At 48.7% G+C, this 26,976-nt stretch overlaps 1 protein-coding gene across 1 annotated transcript in view; it reads left to right on the top strand.

Annotated features, from left to right (window-relative positions):
- Positions 1-21,654, top strand: part of CCBE1 (collagen and calcium binding EGF domains 1) — a 235,970-nt gene extending 214,316 nt beyond the window's left edge. Inside the window, exons 6-11 of the mRNA XM_006073391.4 lie at positions 6,208-6,314; positions 14,499-14,619; positions 19,120-19,259; positions 19,340-19,375; positions 20,111-20,146; positions 21,043-21,654. Of these exons, the coding sequence (XP_006073453.2) occupies positions 6,208-6,314; positions 14,499-14,619; positions 19,120-19,259; positions 19,340-19,375; positions 20,111-20,146; positions 21,043-21,276 (674 nt within the window). The 3' untranslated portion in view covers positions 21,277-21,654. The remainder of the gene's footprint in view (positions 1-6,207; positions 6,315-14,498; positions 14,620-19,119; positions 19,260-19,339; positions 19,376-20,110; positions 20,147-21,042) is intronic.
- The last annotated feature ends 5,322 nt before the right edge of the window (positions 21,655-26,976 follow it).

Genomic DNA, 26,976 nt, shown 5'->3' on the forward strand with positions numbered 1-26,976 from the left:
GACTCATGGTTGTTTTTCATGTTTTACTGAGAAAAACGTTCTAATGCAGGTAACCAAGGACATCAAGGGTAGGAGCTGAGGGGAGTAATTCGTCCCCATAATTAAAATTATGGGAAAGGACAGGCACATTCTATGCCTTGAACGTTAGAATCATTACTTAAACACTGGGCCCCTGAGGAGGTGGGGAGCTTTGATGATTCAGGCAACAAGAAGTGAGTGTTCTGGATTCACCTCTTCAGCGGCTGTGATGCAGCGGCAAGTTCCTTGGCTTGGGAGTCAGGAGAGCTGGTAGAGCATCTCCAGTGTCTACCAGCTGGATGTCACTGCACAGGCAGCTCTCCCGACCTCAGTTTCCTCCTCTGTAGACACAAGGGGGTTGGGCTATGTGAGTGCTGAAGACCCTTTTACCATCACAAATCTTTTTCACAATTTGATGTGATTTAGACAAAGATCCATATACTCAAAGCTATAGTTTTTCCAGTAGTCATGTACCGATGTGAGAGTTGGACTTAAAGAAGGCTGAGCAGCAGAGAATTGATGCTTTCAAACTGTGATGCTAGACAAGACCCTTGAGAGTCCCTTGGACTGCAAGGAGATCCAACCAGTCCATCCTAAAGGATATCAGTCCTGAATATTCATTGGAAGGACTGATGCTGAAGCTGAAGCTCCACTACCCTGGCCACCTGATGTGAAGAGCTGACTTGTTGGAAAAGACCCTGATGCTGGGAAAGATTGAGGGCAAGAGGAAAAGGGGACAACAGAGGATGAGATGGTTGGATGGCATCACTGACCCAATGGACATGAGTTCAAGCAAACTCCGGGAGCTAGTGAAGGACAGGGAAGCCTGGCATGCTGCAGTCCATGGGGACGAAAAGAGTTGGATACAACTGAGCGACTGAACAACAACAAAGTGTCAGTGGAAGTAACTTAAGCCCTGCCAGCCCCATGAGTCCCTGAGCGGCTTTTGTTTCTTTGTGCTTTTATCTAAGCGAGTTTGAAAGGCATGCATGGCCTCAGCACCTTCTAAACCCAGAACTTTGTCCTACAGTATCTAAAGATGAAGAATTATCATCCAGATATTTAGCTGTAAGGAAAGTTAGGAGCCAGACCAGCCCCGCATCTGGGACGCCAGAGGCTGCTGCGCAGTTTCATCCGTTTGGGACTAATTCTTAAGCCCATATTTCATCACAGTCATTTTTCTTTTGAAGAAGAGATAATGATGGAGTGTAAACACATGTGATCTAAATCCCTCTTCCAAAATCCACCCCCCTCCCCCTCTTTTTCTTTAAACTTTGCGTTGTCTGCCATCTGTAATGTTAGAAGAGTTTTAAATCGACCACAGCCTCAGGTCATTCTTCAGGAAGTGCGTAGACAGCAGAAGGGCTGGCCTTCGAATGGTTTCTGCTCACGGCAGGGTGGTTGTGTGCCCACGAGCATCAGGATGCCAGCATCTGGCCAGTAGGCAGGAAGAGCACACTCCGCCACTTTGATCTTTGTCTCTCTTCAAATATGCATCTGGAGCCAGTGACGTCACCGCCAGGACATCTGTGGTCCCGATGCAGAGACAAGGACGTGCTGGCTCCATCGTAATTAGCTTGCTGGTCTCTCTTTTTCAACTTCTGTTTTGTTTTTGGTTTTTTTCCTGATAAAGTGACCTTGACCCCCAACATCACTTATTACAGGGACAGCCAGGTGTTTCATATAACTTTCAGGCTCCACTAATCCATAGATCAGCCATTCTCAACCTGAGGAGCTTTCAAAGGCTGATACCATTCCCTTTCTGTGACCCCCTTATGGGTGGGGTGCAATATGGTCTTCAGGAATTTTAAACAGCTCCCCACCACCACCCTAGATGGTTGCAATGTGCCACCAGAATTGAATACTACCCACCAGGCACAAATCTGCAGTCAACTTTTAAAACCATATGTATTTGGTGACTCTGCCTGTATGAAACATGTTGAGACCATCCTTTAGTTTTTCCGAATTTGTTAAATATTACTAATATGGTATCTCAGGAATTCTGTTTATAATGCTTGCGATGTACAGCTCCCTCAACTTCAGTAAAAATTAGAGCTACACGCCCCGCTGTGGCTTGTCGATGATACTGCACCTTTGAAATCTGAAGGCGTTGGAACAGGGTAAGGGATGGCTCTCTTAATGTGGTCGTGGTCAGATGCATGACCCCGTCATTAATGGAGAGTCAGAGATGTCTACCCACATTTCTAAAAGAATTACTAATGTACCCTGCATGGGATTTTCTTAGCTCCACATCTTACTGTATCCTGCACTAGAATAGGATACATGAGCTCTGATTCAGGATAGATTGCATGTTCTGCATCTGCACACACCATTATTATCTTCAGACCCTCTGGAAGCTCTTTCCAAAGGATGATGCAAAGAGCCCTCCCTTGATCTATAATTTTGCAGGATTAATAAACGACGGTAGCCAACCATGACAAGGATACTAACGTTTCTCGGGTGCTTGCCATTTACCAGGCACTGCTCTGGTGTCTTACAGGAGTTGTCTCAGTGCCTCGTGGCACCCACAGGTGACGGCAGTTACGGTTGTTTTACCGGTCCAGGAAGGGATGGTCGCAGAAGCTGTGACTTAGAGTCAGTGGCAGGATTCGAACCCTGATCATCCAACTCTGCCAAAGCCTCCACTCCTTACTCTGCTCCTCTGTGATTGTGGCAGCTTCCAGAGGCTTTGGGACAAAGTTGCCCTTGTTCTCTGAGTTTTGATAACTCCAAAGAGGGACAGGGAACAGGCCAGGGATTTCCAGGTGAGCCGTTGTTCGGCAGAGCTGTTTCCCTGTAGCAGTGATGCTGAACTCAAAGGTGCTTCAGAGTCACTTGGAGACTTGGATGGAAAATCTCCAGCACCAGGCCACACTCCCAGGATCCGGGCTCTCTCGGAACCCATATGCTGCTGCTGTCGCTGGCCTAGTGGTCACACGTGAGCCCACCTGGCAGGCTGCCCTCGGTGTCCTGGGCAGAACCCCCAGGAGCGCCCACCACAGACCCTGTAAGTGCTCGCCCTCTGCACACGGCTTCCCGGGAAACCTAACCCAGATGGCAGCCCTTCGGTACATCTTACTTTCCTCATCTGTAAAGAAGGTTGAACTAAAGATGCATCGATTCTAACATTCCACGTTCTGAATGAAATAGCATCCAGAGCCTGGTAAAGAGGTTTATTATTGAGAAAATATCAAGTGGCCTTAATCACACCAATACTCGATAAGTTTAGCTGAGTGTATAAAAACAGAAATGGACAGATGGGCTTTTAACCCTTGTTTGTGATGGACCGGTTCTGCCAGCAGGGCTGGTTCCTTAAAAGGAAGGTTGATCTCTAATTGTTGAACAGGTATCCTCATTTATTTTACATTGTCGGCACCTCATATGGGGCTTGGTAAATAGCAGATTTTCCATAACTGATAAGAGGGAGAGAGAGATGGATGGATGGATGGATGCACAGATAAATGGATGAGAGATAAGTGAGTGGGGAGATGGGATGGATGAGACTGATAGATGTGTTATCGGATGGGACAGCATATATTGACCAGTACATGGGTTGAAAGGGATGAATGCTAACTTGGGAGAGCTGGATGTCCTCCAGCTGTCCTTAAACCTAACAAACCTGGGCTTCCTGTGCAGAAGTCCACCATCCTTTGTCGTCGGCACAACCAAAGGTGGGTAAGGCTTTAGTCCTTTACCACCAAGCGTCTTCTTGCATGAAAATTCCATCCCATCCTTATTATGCTGGAGATGGATCTAAACTAGTTCTCCTCCATGTTCAAGCTATGTGTGTTCAAGCTCCAAAGGCAAGTGGACTCGTAAATGGTACAGTAAAAGGGAATAAAGAGTCTAAAGGGAATTGCCTGATTGGGCTCAGATTCAGGAAATCTCAGTTCTAAACCCAAATCAGTTAATGACTTGCTGGATAACTTTCCTGACATCACCAAACCTTAGTTTTCCCTCATTCTGTTGTTCGTGTTAATCCCAGAATCCTTGACAGTTTTATCAGGCAAAGGGAATTCAAAGAGCTTGATGGGCCTCTGCCAGACACCCTCTCCTGTTTACTGGAACCCAGCCTTGTGCCAAGGATTTAATAGGCATCACCCCAGTTCATCCTCAAAATAGGCCTGGGTCATAGGAATTCCAGTGTCATGGTTGAAGAAATTGGGGCTCATAGTGGTGAGATCACTTCCTTGGGGTCCCCGAGCTAGTGACGGCACTGGGGTGCGCACCCCTATGCTGACTGAGGAGGTCGTGCCCTTAACCGGCATTTCACCAGCTCCACTTCACCTCCTTCAGGCGAAGACTTTTTCACAGCTCGTCGTGACACAGCTGTGACGTGAATGGAACCAGTCTCCCACGGGTATCAACTGAGCGGGGCACAGGGGAAGCTCCTGGTGGGACAGAATGAGCCTAGAAGACAGGGATGAGCAAGCAGCCTGGTTATATCGCACACACAAAGGATTTAGAAAGAGGCTGCCTTGGTAAAGAACCCACCTGCAATGCAGGAGACCCCAGGTTCAATCCCTGGGTCGGGAAGATCTGCTGGAGAAGGGACAGGCTACCCACTCCAGTATTCTTGGGCTTCCCTTGGTGGCTCAGCTGGTAAAGAATCCGCCTGCAATGCGGGAGACCTGGATTCGACATCCCTGGGTTGGGAAGATCCCCTAGAGAAGGGAAAGGCTGCCCACTCCAGTATTCTGGCCTGGAGAATTCTGTGGACTGTATGGGGTCACAAAGAGTCAGACACAACTGAGCGACTTTCACTTTTTTGCCCTTCTCCCAGAGGTTCAAGTGCCTTACCCAGTCAACGCTGAGAACAGCTTCAGGCTGTGTATTCAGGCATCATGGTGTTGCTTACGGCTGCTCAGCAAGACCGAGAGCCGCTTCCCCTGCCTCTGCCTGCTGGCTTGAGAAGTGGGTTCCCAGCGTGTGTCCTCCAAGCCTCAGGCCTCCCACGCAGCACGGGGGGGTGCATTTGGCCAATGAGCTCTGAACATGCTCTACCTTCCATCATGCGCTGCTGCTGTGGGTCTGAGAACTCAGCTGCCAAGTTGCCCTCAGGCATCCTCCCCTCCCAGAGAGTGTCTCCCAGACGAGCTGTCTCGGTTGTGGAGGCTACGTGTCTGGGATCACAGTGTCTGTGGGGTTGCCCCCTTATGAGGGCTCTGATGGAGAATGTTCCAGGTCTCTCTTCCAGCTGCTGGTGGGTTTCCAGAAGTTTTTTTTCCCAGAAGGAAAGGGCTTTATTTTTATCTCTAACCATAGCTTTACAAGCAAGTTTTGTTTTTTCTTTAGTTGCAGTGTAGTTTGGGTTTCCCAGGTGGCACTCGTATAAGGAACTCTCTTGCCAATGCAGGAGATGTAAGAGGCGTGAGTTCGATCCCTGATTTGGGAAGATCCCCTGGAGGAGGGCATGGCTACCCACTCCAGTATTCTTGCCTGGAGAATCCCCATAGACAGAGAAGCCTGGTGGGCTACAGTCCATGAGGTCTCAAAGAGTCGGAGACGACTGAGTGACTAAGCCACACAGCATGAAGGCTGTGTAGCTACTGGGTCGTGTCGCTGTTTGGCATTTCCTTAGAGAAACGTGATTTTTCAGAAAGCACGGCGCTCCAAATGCTTTACGGGACAGCACTGGGGCCTGTCCCGTTTGGCCCTGGATTGGCGTGCCCAGGGCGCCTGGCACTTCTTCCACTGATGTTCCTTCTCAACGCCTAGCCCTGGTCTGGGACCCCGCCTAGCCTGGCTGCACACTCTTTGAACAGCTGGATCATCAGAGGTAATCCAGTCCAGCTTTGTGAGCACTGCCCTGAGTCCTGTCACCTGGGCTTGGGGGATGATTTATGGCTTGTGAATGCTAGCTCTTAGAGGGGAGTGTAAATCGTGTCGGGTTGCTAGAGCCTGCCTCGTGGTAAAAGGGCCACGGCTCACTTTTTCACACGTGGAAGAGGAAGGTGCTAGGGTGACTAAGTGGAAACAGCTGAGCCTAGAGTGTGAGGGGGTCCCCTCCGCTGAACCCATGACCCAGGCATGCCGTCAGCAGCCCAAGAGCTATAAAATCGCCAGCCTCCATCCCTTGCGGATTTTGGCATCAGCCGGCCCACCTGGGACCACCCTGCCTGACGTGGTCTCCTGGGGGCTGGATGCCCGCAGCCTTGCAGGCAGACTCGAGTCTGTCTCTTCCCTCAGGGCACGACGACGAGAAGGCGGAGAACGCGGTCCGAGCCGCCACCTGCTGTGCCACGTGCAAGGAGTTCCACCAGGTGAAGCAGACCGTGCTGCAGCTGAAGCAGAAGGTGCGTGCCGGGCGCGTTAGAAACCATTGCGTAAGATGAAGGGAAGTGGGGGGATGTCTGGAAGCAAGAAGACAGTGTCCACCCATGGCTTGGTTGGATATTCCCTGAGATTGGTGCCAACTAGGCTTTGCCCAACCACCCTCGGAGCTCAGTATAGTTCAACAGAACAACGAAGGCAGGACGTTGGTGGTGGTGGTTGTTCAGTCGCTCAGTTGCGTCCGACTCTTTGCAAACCCACAGACTGCAGCACACCAGGCCTCTCTGTCCTTCACTGCCTGCCAGAGTTTGCTCAAACTCATGTCCATTGAGTCAGTGATGCCATCCAACCATCTCATCCTCTCTCATCCCCTTCTCCTGCTTTCGATCTTTACCAGCATCAGGGTCTTTTCCAATGAGTCAGCCCTTTTGCATCATGTGGCCAAAGTTTTTGAGCTTCAGCATCATTCCTTCCACTGAATATTCAGACTTAATATCCTTTAGGATTGACTGGTTTTATCTCCTTGCTGTCCAAGGGACTCTCAAGCATCTTTTCCAACATCACACTTTGAAAGCAATGACTAGTAAAATAGACTGCTAGGTAAGGGGCACAGGAGAATCAGAGAGAACGAACTATGATTCATGCAGCTTTTTGTGAAATGAACATCCCGACACGTGGCCCTTTCATGATTCTAAATAGGATACAGTACAGTCATCGTTTGCCTGTGTTTTATCAATAGCAAACATCTTTATAAACTTCCACAGCTGGTGATGAATTCCTGTAGCAGCTTTATTTTTCACGTTTAAAAGTTACAGCCTGTACGTTGGGCTCCACGCACCTGGGAGAGCAGTGCCTTGGGAACATCATGTCACCAAGCGGGAGGACTGACTCCCTTTGTCTGAGGCTCCCATGCATGTCTGATGGACCAGATTTCTAGTAACGTCGTTGTGCTGAGAGGAATGCCCCGGGGGGATTTAGAACCCTGAAATCCTGTCGAAGGCCCAGGTCGATGGTGTTTATTATACCTGAGGTCAGTGAATTCACCAGTCTGTCAGCAGCTCAGAAATTGCTCTTCTGCTGGCAAAACATAAACTTGCTAGTTTATTTAATTGCTTCTCCTGAAGGCTCTTAGTACATCAAAGAGGTGTGTGTGATCTGTTTAACTTTGGCATCTAGTTATTGTAAAGGGCGAAAGGGTACGATTAGACAGTATTGCTTTTCTGTGTTCAACAAACATGCAGGCACGTGAGATCCATAGCTTCCCGTGAAACAGGCAGGTCAGTAGGCTGAGAAGATCAATGGCTCTGCCGGCTTGTGGTACACTGGTGGTGAAGATCTCTCAGCTTTAACAGAAGCATGTACGTGTGTGACGTTCCAGTTCCCAAATAGCTTGTAATCTGATCGACCAGGCAGAAAGCCTTGTAGGTGCATCAGTGTAAATTCAGAGTTCTAAATAATACTCCCCACAGAGATATCCTCAGGTTGAAACTTGGATTGGTATCAGTATTTACAGAGTTGAGTCTGAAAAAGAGTTCATGGACGAAGCTTGCATTTCATAGGCCAGAGGATTTCGGGCCTGAGGGAGGCAGTTGATGAATGATGGACATCTCAAGGCCCAGTGCTCGTCTCCATTTTCTTCTCTGGAGAATTAATAATCCAAAAGCGACAGAGAAGCTCTTTCTAGCCTGAGTGATTTTGAGAGTCACTGCTGCTAAGTCTCGCTGGTTCAGAGATTCAGTTGCTAATTCACCATCTGGCTCTCCCCTCACCTCCCTGCAGTGTTTTATGATCCATGAGAGAAGAAATGTTATGAAGAACTTGAAATGTTGTGTTCCCCTAAGGCCCTTGTAGGTGAGCTGCTCACAGATCCAGCGACAATACTTGGTAGCCCTGCAGTGACTCTCAGGCACGGGATTTGGCCTGGAATTGGTCTGCCTTATACTGAGTTCTCCTAAAGGAGGCTTGGTGGTGAAGACTCCGCCTGCCAATGCAGGAGAACCCAGGCTCGATCCCTGGGTTGGGATGATCCCCTGGAGGTGGAAATGGCAACCCACTCCAGTGTCCTTGCCTGGAGAATCCCATGGACAGAGGAGCCTGGTGGGCTATGGTCCATGGGGTCGCAGAGTCGGACACGCCTGAGCGACTGAGCACGCACATGCATGCCAGGTTCTCCTGCAAGCCCACTGTGGCAAGTGGGCTAAAGCTGACGTTAAAGGAACTTCACAAGGAACAATCCTTTTTTACTTTTTTTGCCTATTTCTTTCGTTTTTGGCTGCACTGGGTCTTCGTCGCTGTGCAGGGCTTTCTTGGGCTGCGGTGTGTGGGTCTCTCATTGCAGCGGCTTCTCTTGTTGTGGAGCACGGGCTCTAGGACACACGGGCTTCAGTAGTTACAGCACAGGCGCTTAGTGGCTCTGCCCCCTGTGGGATCTTCCCTGAGCAGGGATCGAACCCATGTCCCTTGCATTGGCAGGTGGATTCTTACCCACTGTACCACCGGGGGACCTCCAGAACAACGCATTGTTAAAGGTGCCTAGTAGAATGTGTTGTTCTGTAGTTGATGAAGCAGTTTCACAGCCAGGATCCCGTTAAATTCTCACCGGATACCCATATTGTCAGCTGCAGTCGCTGCCCGGGAGGCAGAGCGGACCCTCAGTCTAGGTCTCCTGACCCCTCCTCCTGCAGTGCCGCGGGGCTTGTCGGTTGCGTGTCAGCCTCCGCTCGCTGCTGCTGACGCCAGCTGTTCTGTGCGAGACAGAGCATGGGACAGCTGCCCACATACACTTCGGCTCAGAAGTAGGTTACTGGGTGTCCTGGACCGTGGCCAACCCCGCCGCGTAAAACCGTGCGCAGATGTGTTGAACGACACCGTGAGGGTGCAGTCAGCGAAATCCTGACGTGGGAAGCTCTGCAGGGCTGATGCCCTGGGCTCCTGATGGGTAGAGGCTAAGGACAGGAAAGGTGGAGCAGCCCCCCGCAGGTTAAAGCAGCTTAAAAGATGTCTTGTTTTTTTTAAGTGAGCGAGACTAAACCAAAGCATCTAGGCCTGCACAGTTGGGCCATAAATTATTTTTTAAAGCATAGGAGGTGATTAAAACCAGGATAGTAGTTACTTTGGGGGGAAGGAGGGGTGATTGGGTCAGGGCCTATGGACAAAGTTCTGATGTTTGACTTGGGTGTTCATTAAAAGGGTGTTTGTGTTATAAGATTTCACTTAGATATAGATTTGTGGGAATTTTGTTTTGCTTTGTTTGGGTACATTTTTTAAATTTACTTGTTTTTGGCCACACCAGCACACATGGGATCTTAGTTTCCCAACCAGAACTTGAACCTGTGCCCGCGGCATTAGAAGCACAGAGTCCCAACTGCTGGACCACCAGGGAAGTCCCCAGATTCTGTGCTTTTATTTTCCAATTGAAAAAAAAATTTTTTTAATGGTGTAAAGATTCCATCATTTAATTTACAGGGAGGGGTCATGGTCCCATCAGAACACTGAAGAAAAATCTGAGCCAAGGGACCAGTTTTTCAATTTATTATGTTTTTTAATGATATGAAGAAATTATTATTTTTTCAGGTTTGACTTTTTAATTGAAATATAGTTGATTTACAATGTTATATTGGTTTCAAGTGTTCAACATCATTCAATATTTTTATAGGTCATATTCCATTTTAAATTATTATGAAATATTGGCTATATCCCCTGTGCTATACAATGTACTGTTGTGGTTTATTTGTTTTATACATAGTAGTTTCTACTTCTTAATCCCCTGCCCTTTCCCTCTCCCCTGTGGCAACCGCCACTTTCTTCTCTGTATCTGGTAGTTGTCCGTTTTGTTATATTCATTCATTTGCTTTATGCTTTGATTCCACCTGCAAGTAATCACAGTATTTGGCCTTCTCTAACTTATTTTACTTAGTACAGTGCTCTCCTAGTTCATCCACGTTGCTGCAGATGGAAATTTTTCATTCTTTTTTGTATATCCAAAGAAAACAAAGACTTAGATGGTAAAAGCTCTTCCTGCAGTGCAGGAGACCCGGGTTCAATCCCTGGGTCAGGAAGATCCCCTGGAGAAGGGAATGGCTACCACTCCAGTATTCTTGCCTGAGAAATCCCATGGACAGAGGAGCCTGGTGGGCTACAGTCCATGGAGTTGCAAAGAGGCAGACATGACTGACTGACTAACACTTTCAAAGAAAACAAAAATGCTAATTCAAAAAGATACATGCCACCCAGTGTTCATAGTGCATGATTTACAACAGCCAATGGGAGCAACCTAAGCGTTGATCAGCGGACGAGTGGATAAGGAAGCCATGGCCTGTGACGGGCTGGGAAATGATGAATGACGAGAAGGCACAGAATGAAGATTTGCCTTAAACAAGCTTCCTGTCTTAGCTGAGAAACCAAGCCCACTGCGGAGGTCAGCCCACATGGCCGAGTAGGGTGGTGCCACCAGCGGAAGCTTCAGAAGCGAGAGACCAACGAGCTTTCCCAAGCGTGAGCAGCTTTGCAAGCTGGCGGCTGCTCCTTCACTCTAGCGCAGCCTTTCTTGCCAGCAGACTGTGGCTTCTCAACGTTCCTCTGTGACCTCAGTCTAGCTGCTCTGTACAATGGGTCTTCTCAGGAGGCCTGAGAAGACTAATCCGCATGAAAGTGACCGCAGGCTGCTTTGCCGAGTATCATGAGTAACAGTAAGAGAGGCAGCTGGGTGTTGTGGTGAGGACCACAGATTCCAGAAACAGATGCGCTTGGTTTAAGCCCTTGCCCCACTACTTTCTGGCTGTGTGACCCTGGGTAAGTGACTTAACCTCTCTGTGTCACAGTTCTAGAAAAAGAAGATAACAGTAATACGTACTACATAGGACTTCATAATCATCAAGTGAGTAAATATTTATAAAGGGCTTAGAATAGTCCCTGCCACCTAGAAAGAGCTCTGTAAATGTTCTCCAGAATATAGGAAACGTGAATTATAAGTGCTAATAAAGTGCTTTACAGGCCGCACCTCATTTGTCCCAATAGCCCTGCGAGGTAGGTGCTTTATTACCAAGGTCAGTATGAGATACTGATATCCATAATTCCACTGACTGATTGGAACCCACAAGAAATGCAGACTCTTCTTACAAACTTCTTCCCAAACACCTGCGCCCCCTCAAGCCCGCCGTCTGCGGTGTCTGTGTAGAACGTCAAGCCAGGATTTCCGGCCGACTGCCTCCCAGACCCAGCACATTTACTCTGTGCTCGTCCTGAGGACACTTAAGAGGTCTAACTGGCGGGAGCCAGGAGGTAATTACCCAGCAGGAGCCCAGCCAGGAAGCTGAGGTCGATGTTGACGGGGTCACCTCACGAACTTTACAAGGAAGCAAAGAAAGCTGGACAGGGCATGGAGTGGGCTGGGCTTGGTTATAACATTTTCATCCAAAGACTTGCTCGTCTGGTCCGAACCTTTAGACATGAAGATGAGAACCTGGAAAGGCGAAGGGACCCACCCAGAGTCACACGGCTACCTACAAACAGCCAGGAGCAACCCCCGACCCCCGCACCTCACCCCACGCAGCGTCTGCACTGTGTCTGTGGTTGTAGGTGCTGGTGATTATTAGTCTGGGCGCTGAGCCAGGCACATTTAAGACTTCCGTCACTTTCATCCTCCCAGCAGCCCTTCTTAGGCGGGTATTATGACCTTGTTTTATAGATGAGGAAATCAGGTTCTGTAGCTTTCCAGGGTCCCACAGGCAGATCGTAGCAGTTTGTTGTTCAGTCGCGCAGTCGTTTGCAACTCTGCAACCCCATGGACTGCAGCACGCCAGGCTCCCCGTCCTCCACTGTCTCCCAGAGTTTGCTCACCCCTGTCCACTGAGTCCGTGATGCTCTCTAACCATCTCATCTGCTGCTGCCCCTCCTCCTCCCGCCTTCAGTCTTTCCCAGCATCAGGGTCTTTTCCAATGAGTCAGCTCTTCACATCAGGTGGCCAGAGTATTGGAGCTTCAGCATTAGTCCTTCCAGTGAATATTCAGAGTTGATTTCCTTTTCGATTGACTGGTTTGATCTCCTTGCAGTCCAAGGGACCCTCAAGAGTCTTCTCCAACACCACAGCTCGAAAGTATTGATTCTTTGGTACTCAGCTTTCTTTATAGTCCAACTTTCACATCCATATATGACTATTGGAAAAAACCATAGCTTTGACTAGATGGACCTTTGTCGGCAAAGTGATGTCTCTGCTTTTTAGTACACTGTCTAGATTTAACAAAGCTTTCCTTCCAGAGAGCAAACATCTTTCATGTGGCAGGACTGAGACTTAAACATAGATCTGACCGATACTGAAGCCCATACATGAGATTCACATTTCAGTTTTCCTCTTGGAAGCAGATAATAACATTGGACCAGCCTTCAGGGGCCAGTGTTGCCCCCTCTGTCCTCTAACTACAGTACTTTTGCTTATGACTTCCCTTCACTCGGGGGTTCTGACCCTCAGAAACACAATCTCCTTTGGATTTTACACCCCTGAATCAGCTTTCTGAAAGGAAGAGACAAGAGCTGCCATTTACCAAACACTTAGTATGGCTTCCTTGGTGGCTCAGACAGTAAAGAATCTGCCTACAATGCAAGAGACCTGGGTTCAATCCCTGGGTGGAGAAGATCCCCTGGAGGAGGAAATGGCAGTCCACTCCAGTATTCTTGCCTGGAGACTCCTGTGGACAGAAGAGCCTGGTGGGCTACAGTCCGTGGGGTCGCACAGAGAGTCAGACACGACTGAGCGACTGACACTTTTCACTCCCACTTATATGTTCCAGCTCCTCTCCTGGGCCCCTGATACACACTGGTGTAATCCTCCCAGTTCTAATGGCGGGCATTTTCTGTCAGGAAATGGACATTCAAAGCATTTAGTTCTTAGCAAAGGTCTCACTGATTCCTGGCCTTGAGGAATGCAAAAATCATTCATGTCTGAGGTTCCTCTGGATTCTCATAGAATGAGCCCCTAAAATCTGAGAGAGAGGGAGAGAGCAGGAGATCCAACCAGTCCATCCTAAAGGAGATCAGTCCTGAATATTCACTGGAAGGACTGACGTTGAAGCTGAAGCTCCAATACTTTGGCCACCTGATGTGAAGAACTGACTCATTTGAAAAGACCCTGATGCTGGGAAAGATTGAAGGCAGGAGGAGAAGGGAATGACAGAGGATGAGATGGTTGGATGACATCACCGACTCAATGGACATGAGTTTGAATAAACTCTGGGAGTTGGAGATGGACAGGGAGGCCTGGTGTGCTGCGGTCCATGGGGTTGCGAAGAGTTGGACATGACTGAGCGACTGAACTGAACTGAACTGAAAGGGCTTGGGTGGGGGGAGGCAGCAAGTCTTTTAAGACGTTGTCTTAGAAGGTTCACACTGTCGGTTATGTCTTTTCCTGTTCATTAGGTACCTAAGCACAGTGGGTGAAAATTTAGCCTCCACCTTTTAAAGGGCTTCCCTGGTGGCTCAGACAGTAAAAATCTGCCTGCAATGCAGAAGACCCGCATTCAATCCCTGGGTCAGGAAGATCCCTGGAGAAGGGAAGGGCAAGTACTCTTGCCTGGAGAATCCCATGGATGGAGGAGCCTGGCGGGCCACAGTCCATGGGGTCGCAAAGAGTCGGACACTTTTAGAGGGAGGAGCCCGACATTGTGGACATATTGCAGGGCCGTCACAGCCGCTGTTTCCGACCACCTGAGCACGCAGGTGACCTGTGAGCCATGTTTTCCTGGCTCCCAAGGCTGAGATCTTTCAGAGCCGAGACCACGTCTTGGTCACCGTGGTCGCCTTAGAACCGAGCACGGTGCCTGGCATGTAGTAGTTTCTCAAATATTTGATACATAAAGAGCTTAACTGAAAGCCTGAGGCAGATCGGCTGTGTTAATTGCGGCATTCATGAGTCTAATGGTATTCAGGCAGACTGCAGCCGATCCAGGGTCGCCCACTAAGCAGCTGAGCGATCTCAGGCAAGTTGTGTTGACGGGAAGGCCTCTGGGTTTAGAAGGAGGGTCTCTCCAGCCCTTCTGGCTCTGACGGGTTCGGATAAGGGGAAAGAAGCCAGGGCAGGCTGTGAAGCCCCTGCCGCGCCGCCTGCTGCTGTGGGGCCGCCTGCAGTGGGCCCGGCGCCGTCTCCTGACCCAGGTCCCTCCGCCTGCAGTGGGCCCGGCGCCGTCTCCTGACCCAGGCCCCTCTTCTCTTTGCAGGTTGCCCTGCTCCCCAACAGCGCCGCCGACCTGGGCAAGTACATCACTGGTCACAAGGCGCTGGCCTCAAATGCCTACCTTCCGGGTCCCCCTGGCCTGCCTGGGGGCCAGGGCCCCCCTGGTGAGTATGAACGTGAACGCGAGCGTCAGTCAGCCATGTCCGACTCTTTGCAAGTCCATGGATAGTCCATGGGATTCTCCAGGCAAGAATACGGGAGTGGGGAGCCTTTCCCTTCTCCAGAAGGTCTTCCCAACCCAGGAATCGAAGCCAGGTCTCCCGCATCGCAGGCGGATTCTTACCAGCTGAGCAGTGAAGAGGAGCATGAAAGGGCTGTAGGTTCACTAGCCAGAGCCTGCCAGGAGCTCACCTTGAGTGTGATGGGACAGAGTTCTTTAGCTTCCATGGGTGGGAGCAGAAGCCAGGGTCCAGGGAACCCCCACGCCAGTGTGCAAGAAATGGACAAACCTGAGGAACCCTCATGACCAACAGTCATCAGGGGAAAAGTCAGCGTCCTGGACTGGACTGGAGTCTTAAAGGTCATTGTTAGGTTACAGGGAAACAAAATGAAAACTTTTTAACACTAGCATGTGTGAACGTCGGATGGTGTGCTGAATACCTCTGGGCTCATCAGCTGTTCTCACAATTCATGGCCAGCCTCGTCCCACTGTTTTCCAGTCCTCTCTCCTCCTTCTCCTATTATTTGTCAACACACTTACATTGATATTTATTTTTATATCTGTCTCTACGTTTCAGTTTATTAAGTCACCCTCACTGAGATACAGTTGTATACAATAAAATGTACACACTCAAGTTACAGTTGGACGAGTTTTCACATATGCCTGCACTCTATGCGTGCTCAGTCACTTCAGTCGTGTCCGACTCTGCAATCCTTTGAACTGTAGCTGTCCAGACTCCTCGGTCCATGGATTCTCCAGGCAAGAACACTGGAGTGTGTTGCCATGCCCTCCTCCAGGGGATCTTCCCGACCCAGGGATCGACCCCGCATCTCCTGCATTGTCTTTGTCTCAGGCCGCTTCTTTACTGCTGAGCCAGTGGGGAAGCCCTGCGTGTACCCTGTATCAAGCCCTTACTAAGCACCACCTTATATCTGGGCTACATCCAGATATAGAAACTCTCCATCACCCCCAGAAAGTGCCCTTGTGCCCCTGGCAGTCTACATCCTCAGCTCCAGGTAACCACCAACCTGCTTTCTGTCGCTGCAGTTTTGTCTGTTCTAGAACTTCACGAAAAGGAATCTATTATTTTGTCTGGCTTCTTCAGCATACCGTTTTGGAGATTCCCCCCTGCACTCTGAACAAAATCCCAAACATCCTGTCTTTGCATCGGGAAATACGCAACAAGAACTCAAAACAGTGACGGGACGTTTTCTCTTTTATTATGAGTCTCTCCACAGGTAGATCAGTATTTTTTTTTCCATACTAGTGAAGGAAATATTATTAGGGTTAGCAAATGTTCTGAGACCTGGACATCTTATCCCCACTGCTCGTCTAGCAGTGAGCTGGGTGTTGTGACTCCTGACATTTTAATGGGGACAGCAAAGCACTCGGAATGAAAGCAAGTGGAGTGAGACAGTACCTGTCTCCCCCAAGTAAAGAATTCAGGTGCTTCCAGCTGTGGAAGCTTAAAGAAGGGAGAGATCAGTGTAGCCTGCAGTGACTTGGGGCTCAAGCTGGACATGGACAGACATGAAAGGTAGGACCAGTCCAAGCTGCAAGAACATCGGCAGGTTTTACAATGGAAGGTCAGCAACAACAAAGGCTCAAAACGCTTACTAAACTATGTATTTTCTTCTCCACTAACATCTTCATCTCCCGGTTTCCATCAAAACCCAGATTCCTGGGTCTCAGTCTGTAGAGACACCAAGACCAAAAGCTGGTCCAAGACTTTGGTTTCTCGCCTTGTTCATTCCCTTGACTTCTTTTCTCCAGCAGACACCATACACAGGCGGCCTCTCGCTGCTTTTGAGTAAGCTTGGGTCCCTTCTTATACATTGATTCTTAGCACAGTGTTCTCCATCCTTCTCTTGGAAAATGTTCTTGCTCTGCTTCCCTGAAGAAAATTCATCCTCAGGCCAGTCTGCATATCACTCCAATAAGGACATTCGAGGAACAGGGGAGCCATTGGCCTCTTTCTTAATGAATGACCTGCAGGCTTTCCATGCCAGTCTCGCCATCTGGTTTCCAGCGTAGTGTGAGCCGCCCAGGGGCCTTGCTGGGGCAGAGTCACCGAGGACAGGCTCCGGCAGTGCCTTTGCTTTCTCCTCCAGTCCTGTTTCCTGCCCCTTCCTGGCTTCTAGCATTGTGGTGTGTGATGCTCTCCACCGAGATGTGTTAGGGCAGCTAGAGGGAGAACTGGATTCTCTTCCCCTTAACTCCCATTCCAGTCCTGAAGTCTGGTGAGTCACAGCCTGGGGCAGCAAGCCAGGAGCTCTGCTAGGTAGGAGTCCTTTGGCTGCTCTCTGCCCCTCTCTGTCAGATGGAAGGTGCTGACATTTGCTCATCAAAGCCCCGCAGTTTAAAGGCACTTGACACACAATCTCTAAAGCTCATTGCCTAAATGAAGGTAAGATATGATCTCCGGCCTGTCCTTGTGTTTTAGGGGTGAAGTATTTTGTTATGAGAGGGAGCTGGTTCCCTTCCCAGGTAAACTCTTTCAAGGATGTACCTGGAACCAGCATTTAGAGGAGGGGGAGTGAGACATACTTGGATGGAATAATTAAGCCTTTAATGTTGGCTTAATTATTTTGTGAGCTAGAAAAGACTTCCCCAAATATGATAAGTCTGAAGTCTTTGGGGGTTTTTTTGTTTTGTTTTCCAGTGCCTGAAAGTCATTGCATTCTATCACTGTGTTCTGCCAATTGTAGGAGCCATGTACCACCAAAAAGGAACTCCTGTGTGCGTTTGAAAGAGAGGAATCTGTTTAGCATTAAGGAATATGCCGCTGAGAAATAGTGACAACAGAGCAATCAGCCCAGCCCCTTCGTTAAAGTCATTTGACATGAAGCATCTACTGAACAGCCTTTCCTGTGCCTGGGCTTCTCTGAGAGCGTGCTGACAATTAAAATACAACCATGCCCACATAAGGTTGACAGTCCAAAAAGGGTTAGGACACAGCATCCTTCCCTATGCTAAGGAATGAAGTTGAACCCTTGCTTTCTACCACATACAAAGTGGATTAAAAACCTAAATGTAAGACCTGAGACTATAAAACTCCTAGGAGAAAACATAGGTGAGAACTTTCACGACACTGGCAAAGGTTTCGTGCTTATGGTACCAGCAGCACAGACGACAACAGCGAAACTAGAGCTGAAACTCGCCCATCTGTTCGGGCAAACTGCCTTCCTCCAGCACCTTTAACATGTGTTGTTACCGTTAAGTCCCGTATGATAACCCTAACATCTGGTTGCCTCTGAGTCTGTTTCTGTTGATTGCTGCATTTCTTGAATGGGAGTTGTTTAATTTTGAGGAGAGTAGTTTTGTCTGGGTGTTGGCTTGGGTTTTTTATAACGTGCCTTAAAATTTTGATTTGAATGCCAGATACTGTTTGCAGAGGAACAGTGGAAACTGGGTACATAGTAACTGCTCCCAGAGACAGGCACACAGGCTGCTCGCCAGAAGAACCGGGTCAGTTTAATGAGTAACTGAGCCAGGTTTGGGTATGTTGGCACTGACTCGACCTCTTGTGTTCCGTGGTCTCCAAGTTTTCACATTCCTTTGATGGGAGGATTCTGTTACTTTGGTGGGGGGCGGGCCACGAGCAGTGGGTATACAGTTGTTTTACGGGCTTCCCTGGTGGCTCAGACGGTGAAGAATCTGCCTGCAATGCTGGAGATGCAGGTTCAATCCCTGGGGTGGGAAGATCCCCTGGAGAAGGAAATGGCAACCCACTCCAGTATTCTCGCCTGGGAAATCCCATGGACTGAGGAGCCTTGCTGGCTACTCAAGATTTGGACACGACTTAGCGACTAAACAACAGCCAAACTGCTCTGTGAGGCAGATTCTTATTAGCCCTGCTTTACGGATGAGGAACGAAGGTTCACAGAGGTCAGGAAGCTTGTCCATGATTCAGAGGCGGGTCCCCCTGCTGTTGAAACCTGTACCCCAGCCGCTCCCCAGCCCCACTGACCACTGCCCTGCAGTGACTGGGGATGCTGAGAGCAGACGGTCTCGAGACCGGTGAAATTAAAGAGCTTAAAGGAGGTGAAAGATGTGGAAGAGGTGAAATGGTCACTGATTGGATGAGGAGCTTATGGAAATAGAGGTATTTATAGGAAGACTCCCAAGTTTCTGGCTTGAATGAGTGGGGATGGGAGTTCCATGAAAGGAGTGTGAAGTCTGAATCAATTGGCTGAACGCCTGAGACTAACACATCATCAGTCAACAGTATTTCAATACAAGAAATGTTTTAGAAAAAGAATGTGGATGGATGGCAATTTTTGGTCATGATCAAAATGCCTATGGGACATCTCAGTGGAGAAGTCAGAAGGCAAAGGTCAGAGTGCAAAGAAAAACAGCTGCAAGGGGCGCCTGGACTGTCATCCAGCCAGAGTCCTCGTCCTCCTCCTGGGCTGTGGACTAACGAGATGCTCTTTGATTGCAGGCTCACCAGGACCAAAGGGGAGCCCCGGCTTCCCAGGGATCCCAGGCCCCCCCGGGCAGCCCGGCCCGCGGGGCTCGATGGGACCCGTGGGACCATCTCCTGACCTGTCCCACATTAAGCAAGGCCGGAGGGGCCCTGTGGTCAGTATTTCACCAGCGCTCCCATCCATGGTTGGGGAACGCGTGTGCCTTCTGCTAAACGAGGTCCCTTTGCCTTGTAGGGTCCACCAGGCGCCCCAGGAAGAGATGGCTCTAAGGTGAGTCTTCCAAGTGGTCCTTATACTCCTCGGCTCCTTAGTCTCCACCTCCTTGCAGGCATCACCTGGAGCTCAAGCACGATTCACTGACCCGCTTTGCGTGTGGCCGAGTTGAGACACAGATATACGTTTTGTCCCCAAAGCTGGGAGGAAAATCTAAAAAGCCATTTTCTTAAGATATAGAACAACCGTAATAACAAAAACAGCCGCAAAAACCACTTGGAAGAAAAAACAACCCCTATAAACATTAAGCCTCCTGGTTGTCATGGTAGCATGTTTTTCTATTTAGCCAGGCTTCTCTGTGGGGCTGTTTTATGTGTGTTCCTAATTTCTTCGCTGTGTTTAAGTCAAGAACAGGAGAAGTTCCAGTCTGTGCAAGTGGGTGGTTTCGCTCTGGGGGTCTGCCTGCCCCACTGGCCTCATAAAAAAGTCAGTGTGAGTTACTTTAGAAGCTTCTAAGCCATTCCACACGCTGCCTGGAAACACCAGCTTCCCTCCTTTCGGATCTGGTTGGAAAACACACAGCGCCTGGGGAAATGGAAATGCGAGGCACTTAACTCAAGCCTTCCGGTTCGGAGCAGCGGCCCCAAGAGTGCAGCGGAAAGCTGACGTTTGCTTCCCGTAGGAGATACTGGCTGTCTTGTGCGGGGAGATGGTAGTGGTGGGGTCTGAATGGAGGCGGGGGTGCTGGCACCCATGTGGCCCAGACGCTAACCCTGACCCTTCTGTTTTCAGGGGGAAAGAGGCGCACCGGGCCCCAGAGGGTCTCCAGTAAGTAGCCCCACCTGTCTTGCTTGCCCAGGGCAGCGCGCGGGGCTCCGTCTCGGGGGAGCCGTCCTAGTTGGTCTTGTTAGCAGTAGCCGGCCCCTTGTAGCTGTGGCTTAGCCTGGCCACGGGAGCTTCGTGGTTACAGGAAGAGTCACAAGAGCCTTTTGCACCTGGTTGGGTTTTAAAAATCCACTTCCTGGTTTTGTTTGTTTTCGTCATGGCTAATCTTTATTTGAGCTTCCCTGGTGGCTCATCAGTAAAGAATCCACCTGCCAATGCAGGAGACGTGGGTTCGATCCCTCGGTTTGGAAGACCTCCTGGAGAAAGGGAATGGCTCCTGTGTTCTTGCCTGGAGAATTTCATGGACAGTGGAACCTAGCGGGCTACAGTCCATGGGGTCACCAAAGACTTGGACATGACTTAGCGACTAAACAGCAATGATGACAATCTTTATTTGGAATGTCTTGTCTTAAGATTCCAAACCCTAGCATGTCCTAAGTCTGTTTCCAGGTGTATCTTACAACATCGGAAGTGGCAGAGCTGAGGTTCAAATCCAAGAGAAGCCCAGCCCCTTAACCACTGCTCTGTGCCTCCTAGGGTTCTTTGGAAGGTAACCTAGGAGGGGCTTTCTCAGATCCCGTCATTCTGCCAGATTTGACAGAGCCTGAGAGCTAGGAGAGGCCCATGTGCCGCCACAGCGCGTCTGGCAGGTGAAGGGGCACAGGCGGCATCCGCCAGCTGTTGTTTATGGGCCTGACATTTCCCCCGTTTGAGACACAGAGTTGACAAGGTGGTCGCCAGCACATGGCAGGGCAGCCGGCCACAGCGCCTCCGGGAGCCCTGGGTCAGCCATGGGGCGGGTCTCTGGTCGTCTGGTTTGACTCTTCTCTCCTGTGCAGGGACCCCCTGGTTCTTTTGATTTCCTGCTGATCGTGCTGGCGGAAATCCGTAATGACATCACCGAACTGCAGGAACAGGTGTTCGGGCGCCGGACTCACTCTTCAGTAGAGGAGTCCCCGTCACCGCAGGAACTTTCCAGCTATCCAGAGACCCTGGACGTGGGCTCTGGAGATGACGCCCCGGGAAGAACTGAGACAAGAGCCTCGGGAGCCGCCAGAGACTTCTATCCTTAGCGTATCCCACATCTTCATGCCAAAGGAAGAGTGTTTTCCCCTGCAGTGAAATCCTCCAAAGAACAAAAACAAAACATCACTGGAGACCTAAAAAAAGATACGTTTTTATTTTCTTTACTCTTTCCCTTTCTTCTTCCTACTTCTCCTCTTCCAGACACTGTTTACAGACTCTCCTGCTAGACATCCTAAAGACACCAGGAATGAAATGATTGATTTCAGTGCTTCCCCCAGAGAATCTACAGGGCAGCTTTTCTTTGAATTCCTTATTTTCCAGGGATTTATAATTTCTGAATTAGGTACTCACATTATCTTAACATTTGGCAGACTATCAAAAAGGGGGAAAGAGTTCTAATAAAATGTGAGTTTCAGTTCAGTTCACTCACTCAGTTGTGTCCAACTCTTTGTGACCCCTGGACTGCAGCACGCCAGGCCTCCCTGTCCATCACCAACTCCCAGAGCTTACTCAAACTCATGTCCATTGAGTTGGTGATGCCATCCAGCCATCTCATCCTCTGTCATTCCCTTCTCCTCCTGCCCTCAATCTTTTCAATCACGGTCTTTTCAAATGAGTCAGTTATTCGCATCAGGTGGCCAAAGTATTGGCGTTTCAGCTTCAGCACCAGTCCTTCTAATAAATATTCAGAACTGATTTCCTTTAGGATGGACTGGTTGGATCTCTTTGCTGTCCAAGGGACTCTCAAGAGTCTTCTCCAACAGCACAGTTCAAAAGCATCAATTCTTTGGCGCTCGGATTTCTTTATAGTCCAACTCTCACATCCATACATGACTACTGGAAAAACCATAGCCTTGACTAGACGGACCTTTGTTGGCAAAGTGATGTCTCTGCTTTTGAATATGCTGTCTAGGTTAGTGATAACTTTTTTTCCAAGGAGCAAGCATCTTTTATTTACATGGCTGCAGTCACCATCTACAGAGATTTTGGAGCTCAAAAAAATAAAGTCTTTCACTGTTTCCACTGTTTCCCCATCTATTTACCATGAAGTGATGGGACCAGATGCCATGATCTTAGTTTTCTAAATGTTGAGCCAACTTTTTCACTCTCCTCTTTCACTTTCATCAAGAGGCTTTTTAGTTCTTCTTCACTTTCTGCCATAAATATGGTGTCACCTGCATATCTGAGGTTATTGATATTCTTCCCCGCAATCTTGATTCCAGCTTGTGCTTCATCCAGTCCAGCATTTCTCTTGATGTACTCTGCATATAAGTTAAATAAGCAGGGTGACAATATACGGCCTTGACGTACTCCTTTCCCAAATTGGAACCAGTCTGTTGTTCTATGTCCAGTTCTAACTGTTACTTCTTGACCCACATACAGATTTCTCAGGAGGCAGGTAAGGTGGTCTGGTATTCCCATCTCTTTCAGAATTTTCCACAGTTGATTGTGATCCACACAGTCAAAGGCTTTGGCATAGTCAATAAAGCAGAAGTAGATGTTTTTTTGGAACTCTCTTGCTTTTTCGATGATCCAGCGGATGTTGGCAATTTGATCTCTGGTTCCTCTGCCTTTTCTAAAACCAGCTTGAACATCTGGAAGTTCACGGTTCACGTATTGCTGAAGCCTGGCTTGGAGAATTTTGAGCATCACTTTACTAGCATGTGAGATAAGTGCAATTGTGCGATAGTTTGAGCATTCTTTGGCATTGCCTTTCTTTGGGATTGGAATGAAAACTGACCTTTTCCAGTCCTGTGGCCACTGCTGAGTTTTCCAAATTTGCTGGCATGTTGAGTGCAGCACTTTCACAGCATCATCTTTCAGGATTTGAAATAGCTCAACTGGAGTTTCATGACCTCCACTAGCTTTGTTTGTGGTGATGTTTCCTAAGGCCCACCTGACTTCGCATTCCAGAATGTCTGACTGTAGGTGAGTGATGACACAATCATGGTTATCTGGGTTGTGAAGATCTTTTTTTGTATAGTTCTTCTGTGTATTCCTGCCATCTCTTCTTAATATCTTCTGCTTCTGTTAGGTCCATACCATTTCTGTCCTTTATTGAGCCCATCTTTGCATGAAAAGTTCCCTTGGTATCTCTAATTTTCTTGAAGAGATCTCTAGTCTTTCCCATTCTGTTGTTTTCCTCTATTTCTTTGCACTGATCACTGAGGAAGGCTTTCTTAATCTCTCCTTGCTATTCTTTGGAACTCTGCATTCAAATAGGTATATCTTTCCTTTTCTCCTTTGCCTTTTACTTCTTTTCGTAGCTATTTGTAAGGCCTTCTCGGACAACCATTTTGCCTTTTTGCATTTCTTTTTCTTGGGGATGGTCTTGATCACTGCCTCCTATACAGTGTCACGAACCTCTGTGCATAGTTCTTCAGGCAGTCTATCAGATCTAATCCCTTGAATCTATTTCTCACTTCCACTGTATAATCATTAGGGATTTGATTTAGGTCATATCTGAATGAGCTAGTGGTTTTCCCTACTTTCTTCAATTTTAGTCTGAATTTGGCAATAAGGAGGTCATGATCTGAGCCACAGTCAGCTCCTGGTCTTGTTTTTGCTGACTGTATAGAGCTTCTCCATCTTTGGCTGCAAAGAATATAATCAGTCTGATTTCGGTGTTGACCATCTGGTGATGTCCATGTGTAGAGGCTTCTCTTGTGTTGTTGGGAGAGAGTGTTTGCTATGACCAGTGAGTTCTCTTGGCAAAACTCTGTTAGCCTTTGCCCTGCTTCATTCTGTACTCCAAGGCCAAATTTGCCTGTTACTCCAGGTATTTCTTGACTTCCTACATTTGTATTCCAGTCCCCTATAATGAAAAGGACATCTTTTGGGGGTGTTAGTTCTAGAAGGACTGGTAGGTCTTTATAGAACTGTTCAACTTCAGCTTCTTCAGCATAACTGGTTGGGGCATAGACTTTGATTACTGTGATACTGAATGGTTTGCCTTGGAAACGAACAGAGATCATGCTGTCATTCTTGAGATTGCATTCAGGTACTGCGTTTCAGACTATTGTTGACTATGAGGGCTACTCCATTTCTTCTAAGGGATTCTTGCCCACAGTAGTAGATATAATGATCATCTGAGTTAAATTCACCCATTCCAGTCCATTTTAGTTCACTGATGCCTAAAAATGTCTTTCCAACTCCTGTTTGACCACTTCTAACTTGCCTTGATTCATGGTCCTAACATTCAAGGTTCCTATGCATATGGCTGTTTACAGCATTGGACTTTACTTCCATCACCAGTCATATCCACAACTGGGTGGTGTTTTTGCTTTGGCTCCATCCCTTCATTCTTTCTGGAGTTATTTCTCCACTGATCTCCAGTAGCATATTGGGCACCTACCGACCTGGGGAGTTCATCTTTCAGTGTCCAATCTTTTTGCCTTTTCATCCTGTTCATCGGGTTCTCAAGGCAAGAATAGTGAAGTGGTTTGCCATTCCCTTCTCCAGTGGATCATGTTTTGTCAGAACTCTCCACCATGACCCATCCGTCTTGGGTGGCCCCACATGGCATGGCTCATAGATTCATTTGAGTTAGACAAGGCTGTGGTGCATGTGATCAGATTGGTTAGTTTTCTGTGATTGTGGTTTTCAGTCTGTCTGCACTCTGATGGAGAAGGATAAGAGGCTCATGGAAACTTCCTGATGAGAGAGACTGACTGAGGGGGAAACTGGGTCTTGCTCTGATGGGCGGGGCCATGCTCAGTAAATCTTTAGTCCTATTTTCTGTTGAAGGGTGGGGCTGTGTTCCCTCCCTGTTATCTGACCTGGGGCCAAACTAAGGTGGAGGTAATGAAGATAATGGACCTCCTTCAAAAGGTCCCATGCAGGCACCGCTACACTCAGTGCCCCCAGCCCTGCAGCAGGCCACCACCGACCCATGCCTCCGCCAGAGACTCCTGGACACTCCTGGGCAAGTCTGGCTCAGTCCCCTGAGGGGTCGCTGCTCCTTTCTCCCGGGTCCTGGTGCACACATGATTCTGCCCGTGCCCTCCAAGAGTCTGTTTCCCACTCCTGTGCAAGTTCTGGCGGCTCTATGATGGGTTAAAGGCGACCTCCTCCAAGAGGGCTTATGCCATGCCCAGGTCTGCTGCACCCAGAGCCCCTGCCCCTGCAGGAGTCCACTGCCGACCCGGACCTCCGCAAGAGACACTCACACACAGCTCTGTCTCAGTCTCTGTGGGGTCTCTGGGTCCTGGTGCCCTTGTTTGAGCGCTCTGAGCATCTCTGGCGGGAATGGGGTTTGATTCTAAACACGAATTCACCCCTCCTACCATCTTGCTGGGGCTTCTCCTTTGCCCTTGGACATGGGGTATCTCCTCACGGTCACTCCAGAATTAGTTTATTTATTTTAAAAATATATAGATACATGTCCCAAAATAGACTGCTACACCTCCATATCAAAATTACCCGTTTTTAGTGAAAAGGGGGAGACGGCAATCTATATTTGCCTCAGTGGATAATTCTTTTTCCTTGTCAATCTGACAGATTTAAAATATTCTATCCTCCTACCCAACCTTGTTTACCCATGCTCCATCCCTGGGTCAGGAGGATCCCCTGGAGAAGAGAATGTCAACCCACTCCAGTATTCTTGCCTGGAGAATCCCATGGACAGAGGAACTTGGCAGGCTACAGTCCATGGGATTGCAAAGAGTTGCACATAACTGAGCAACTAATACTTTAGTAATTTTGATTAAAGACAGAAGAGGAGTGGAATAGATGGAGAAAAATCACAGTCCCATATAGACTGCCCTGTAAGTGGCCACATAGTAACACTCAGATATGACTGTTAAGGGCTTCCCAGGTGGTGCTAGTGGTAGAGAACCCGCCTGCCAATGCAGGAGATGTAAGAGGCGCAGGTTTGATCCCTGGGTTGGGAAGATCCCCTGGAGATGGGCAAGGCAACCCACTCAGTATTCTCGCCTGGAAAATCCCATGGACAGAGGAGCCTGGTGGGCTACTGTCCTTGGGGTCGCACAGAGTCAGACATGACTGAAGCAGTTTATCACCCACGCGCGTGATTGTTAAGGGTTCATGCCACACTTATCTATAAGTATCCTATTCAAAGAAGAAAATTACTCTCACTGTAGGAATAAATGCTGTTTTCAAGACAAAAAGTGAGTGAGTGCAGTGCCCTGGCTCTCATAAGAACAGTGAGCTGCTGGTTTGCCAGGACATTTAAAAGCTGTTAGGCTGGCCAAAAAGTTCCCAAATGTCGGAGCAATTTCTGGCCAACCCGGTATTTGATTGAATGAGTGGGCTTGCTTAGTAAACCACAAGATTATTTGTTAAATAAAGGTACCTGACCCTTGGGGAGAGGTGCAGAGTTTCCTGGCTGTGACCAGGTACCCACCAGATGCCTTTAGGCTGTGATCCAGGTTGACTCAATGGACAGCAGAGCTCAGGCCTGGAAGGAGGTTGCTTGGCTTTAATTGTTGGCAGGGGAGTGGGGTGATGGTGAGGGGTAAACAGGACATCCTTGGGCAGGGGCACCTCTGCATCACAGAAGCAGGTAAACTGAGGGCTTCCCTGGTGGCTCAGCTGGTAAAGAATCCACCTGCAATGCAGGAGACCCCAGTTCAATTCCTGAGTCAGGAAGTGCCCCTGGAGAAGGGATAGGCTACCCACTCCACTTTTCCTGGGCTTCCCTGGTGGCTCAGATGGTAAAGAATCTGCCTGCATGCAGGAGACCCAGGTTTGACCCCTGGGTTGGGAAGATCCCCTGGAGGAGGGCA

The sequence above is a fragment of the Bubalus bubalis genome, chromosome 22 (genome assembly GCF_019923935.1).
Source record: "Bubalus bubalis isolate 160015118507 breed Murrah chromosome 22, NDDB_SH_1, whole genome shotgun sequence".
NCBI classification, from domain to species: domain Eukaryota; kingdom Metazoa; phylum Chordata; class Mammalia; order Artiodactyla; family Bovidae; genus Bubalus; species Bubalus bubalis.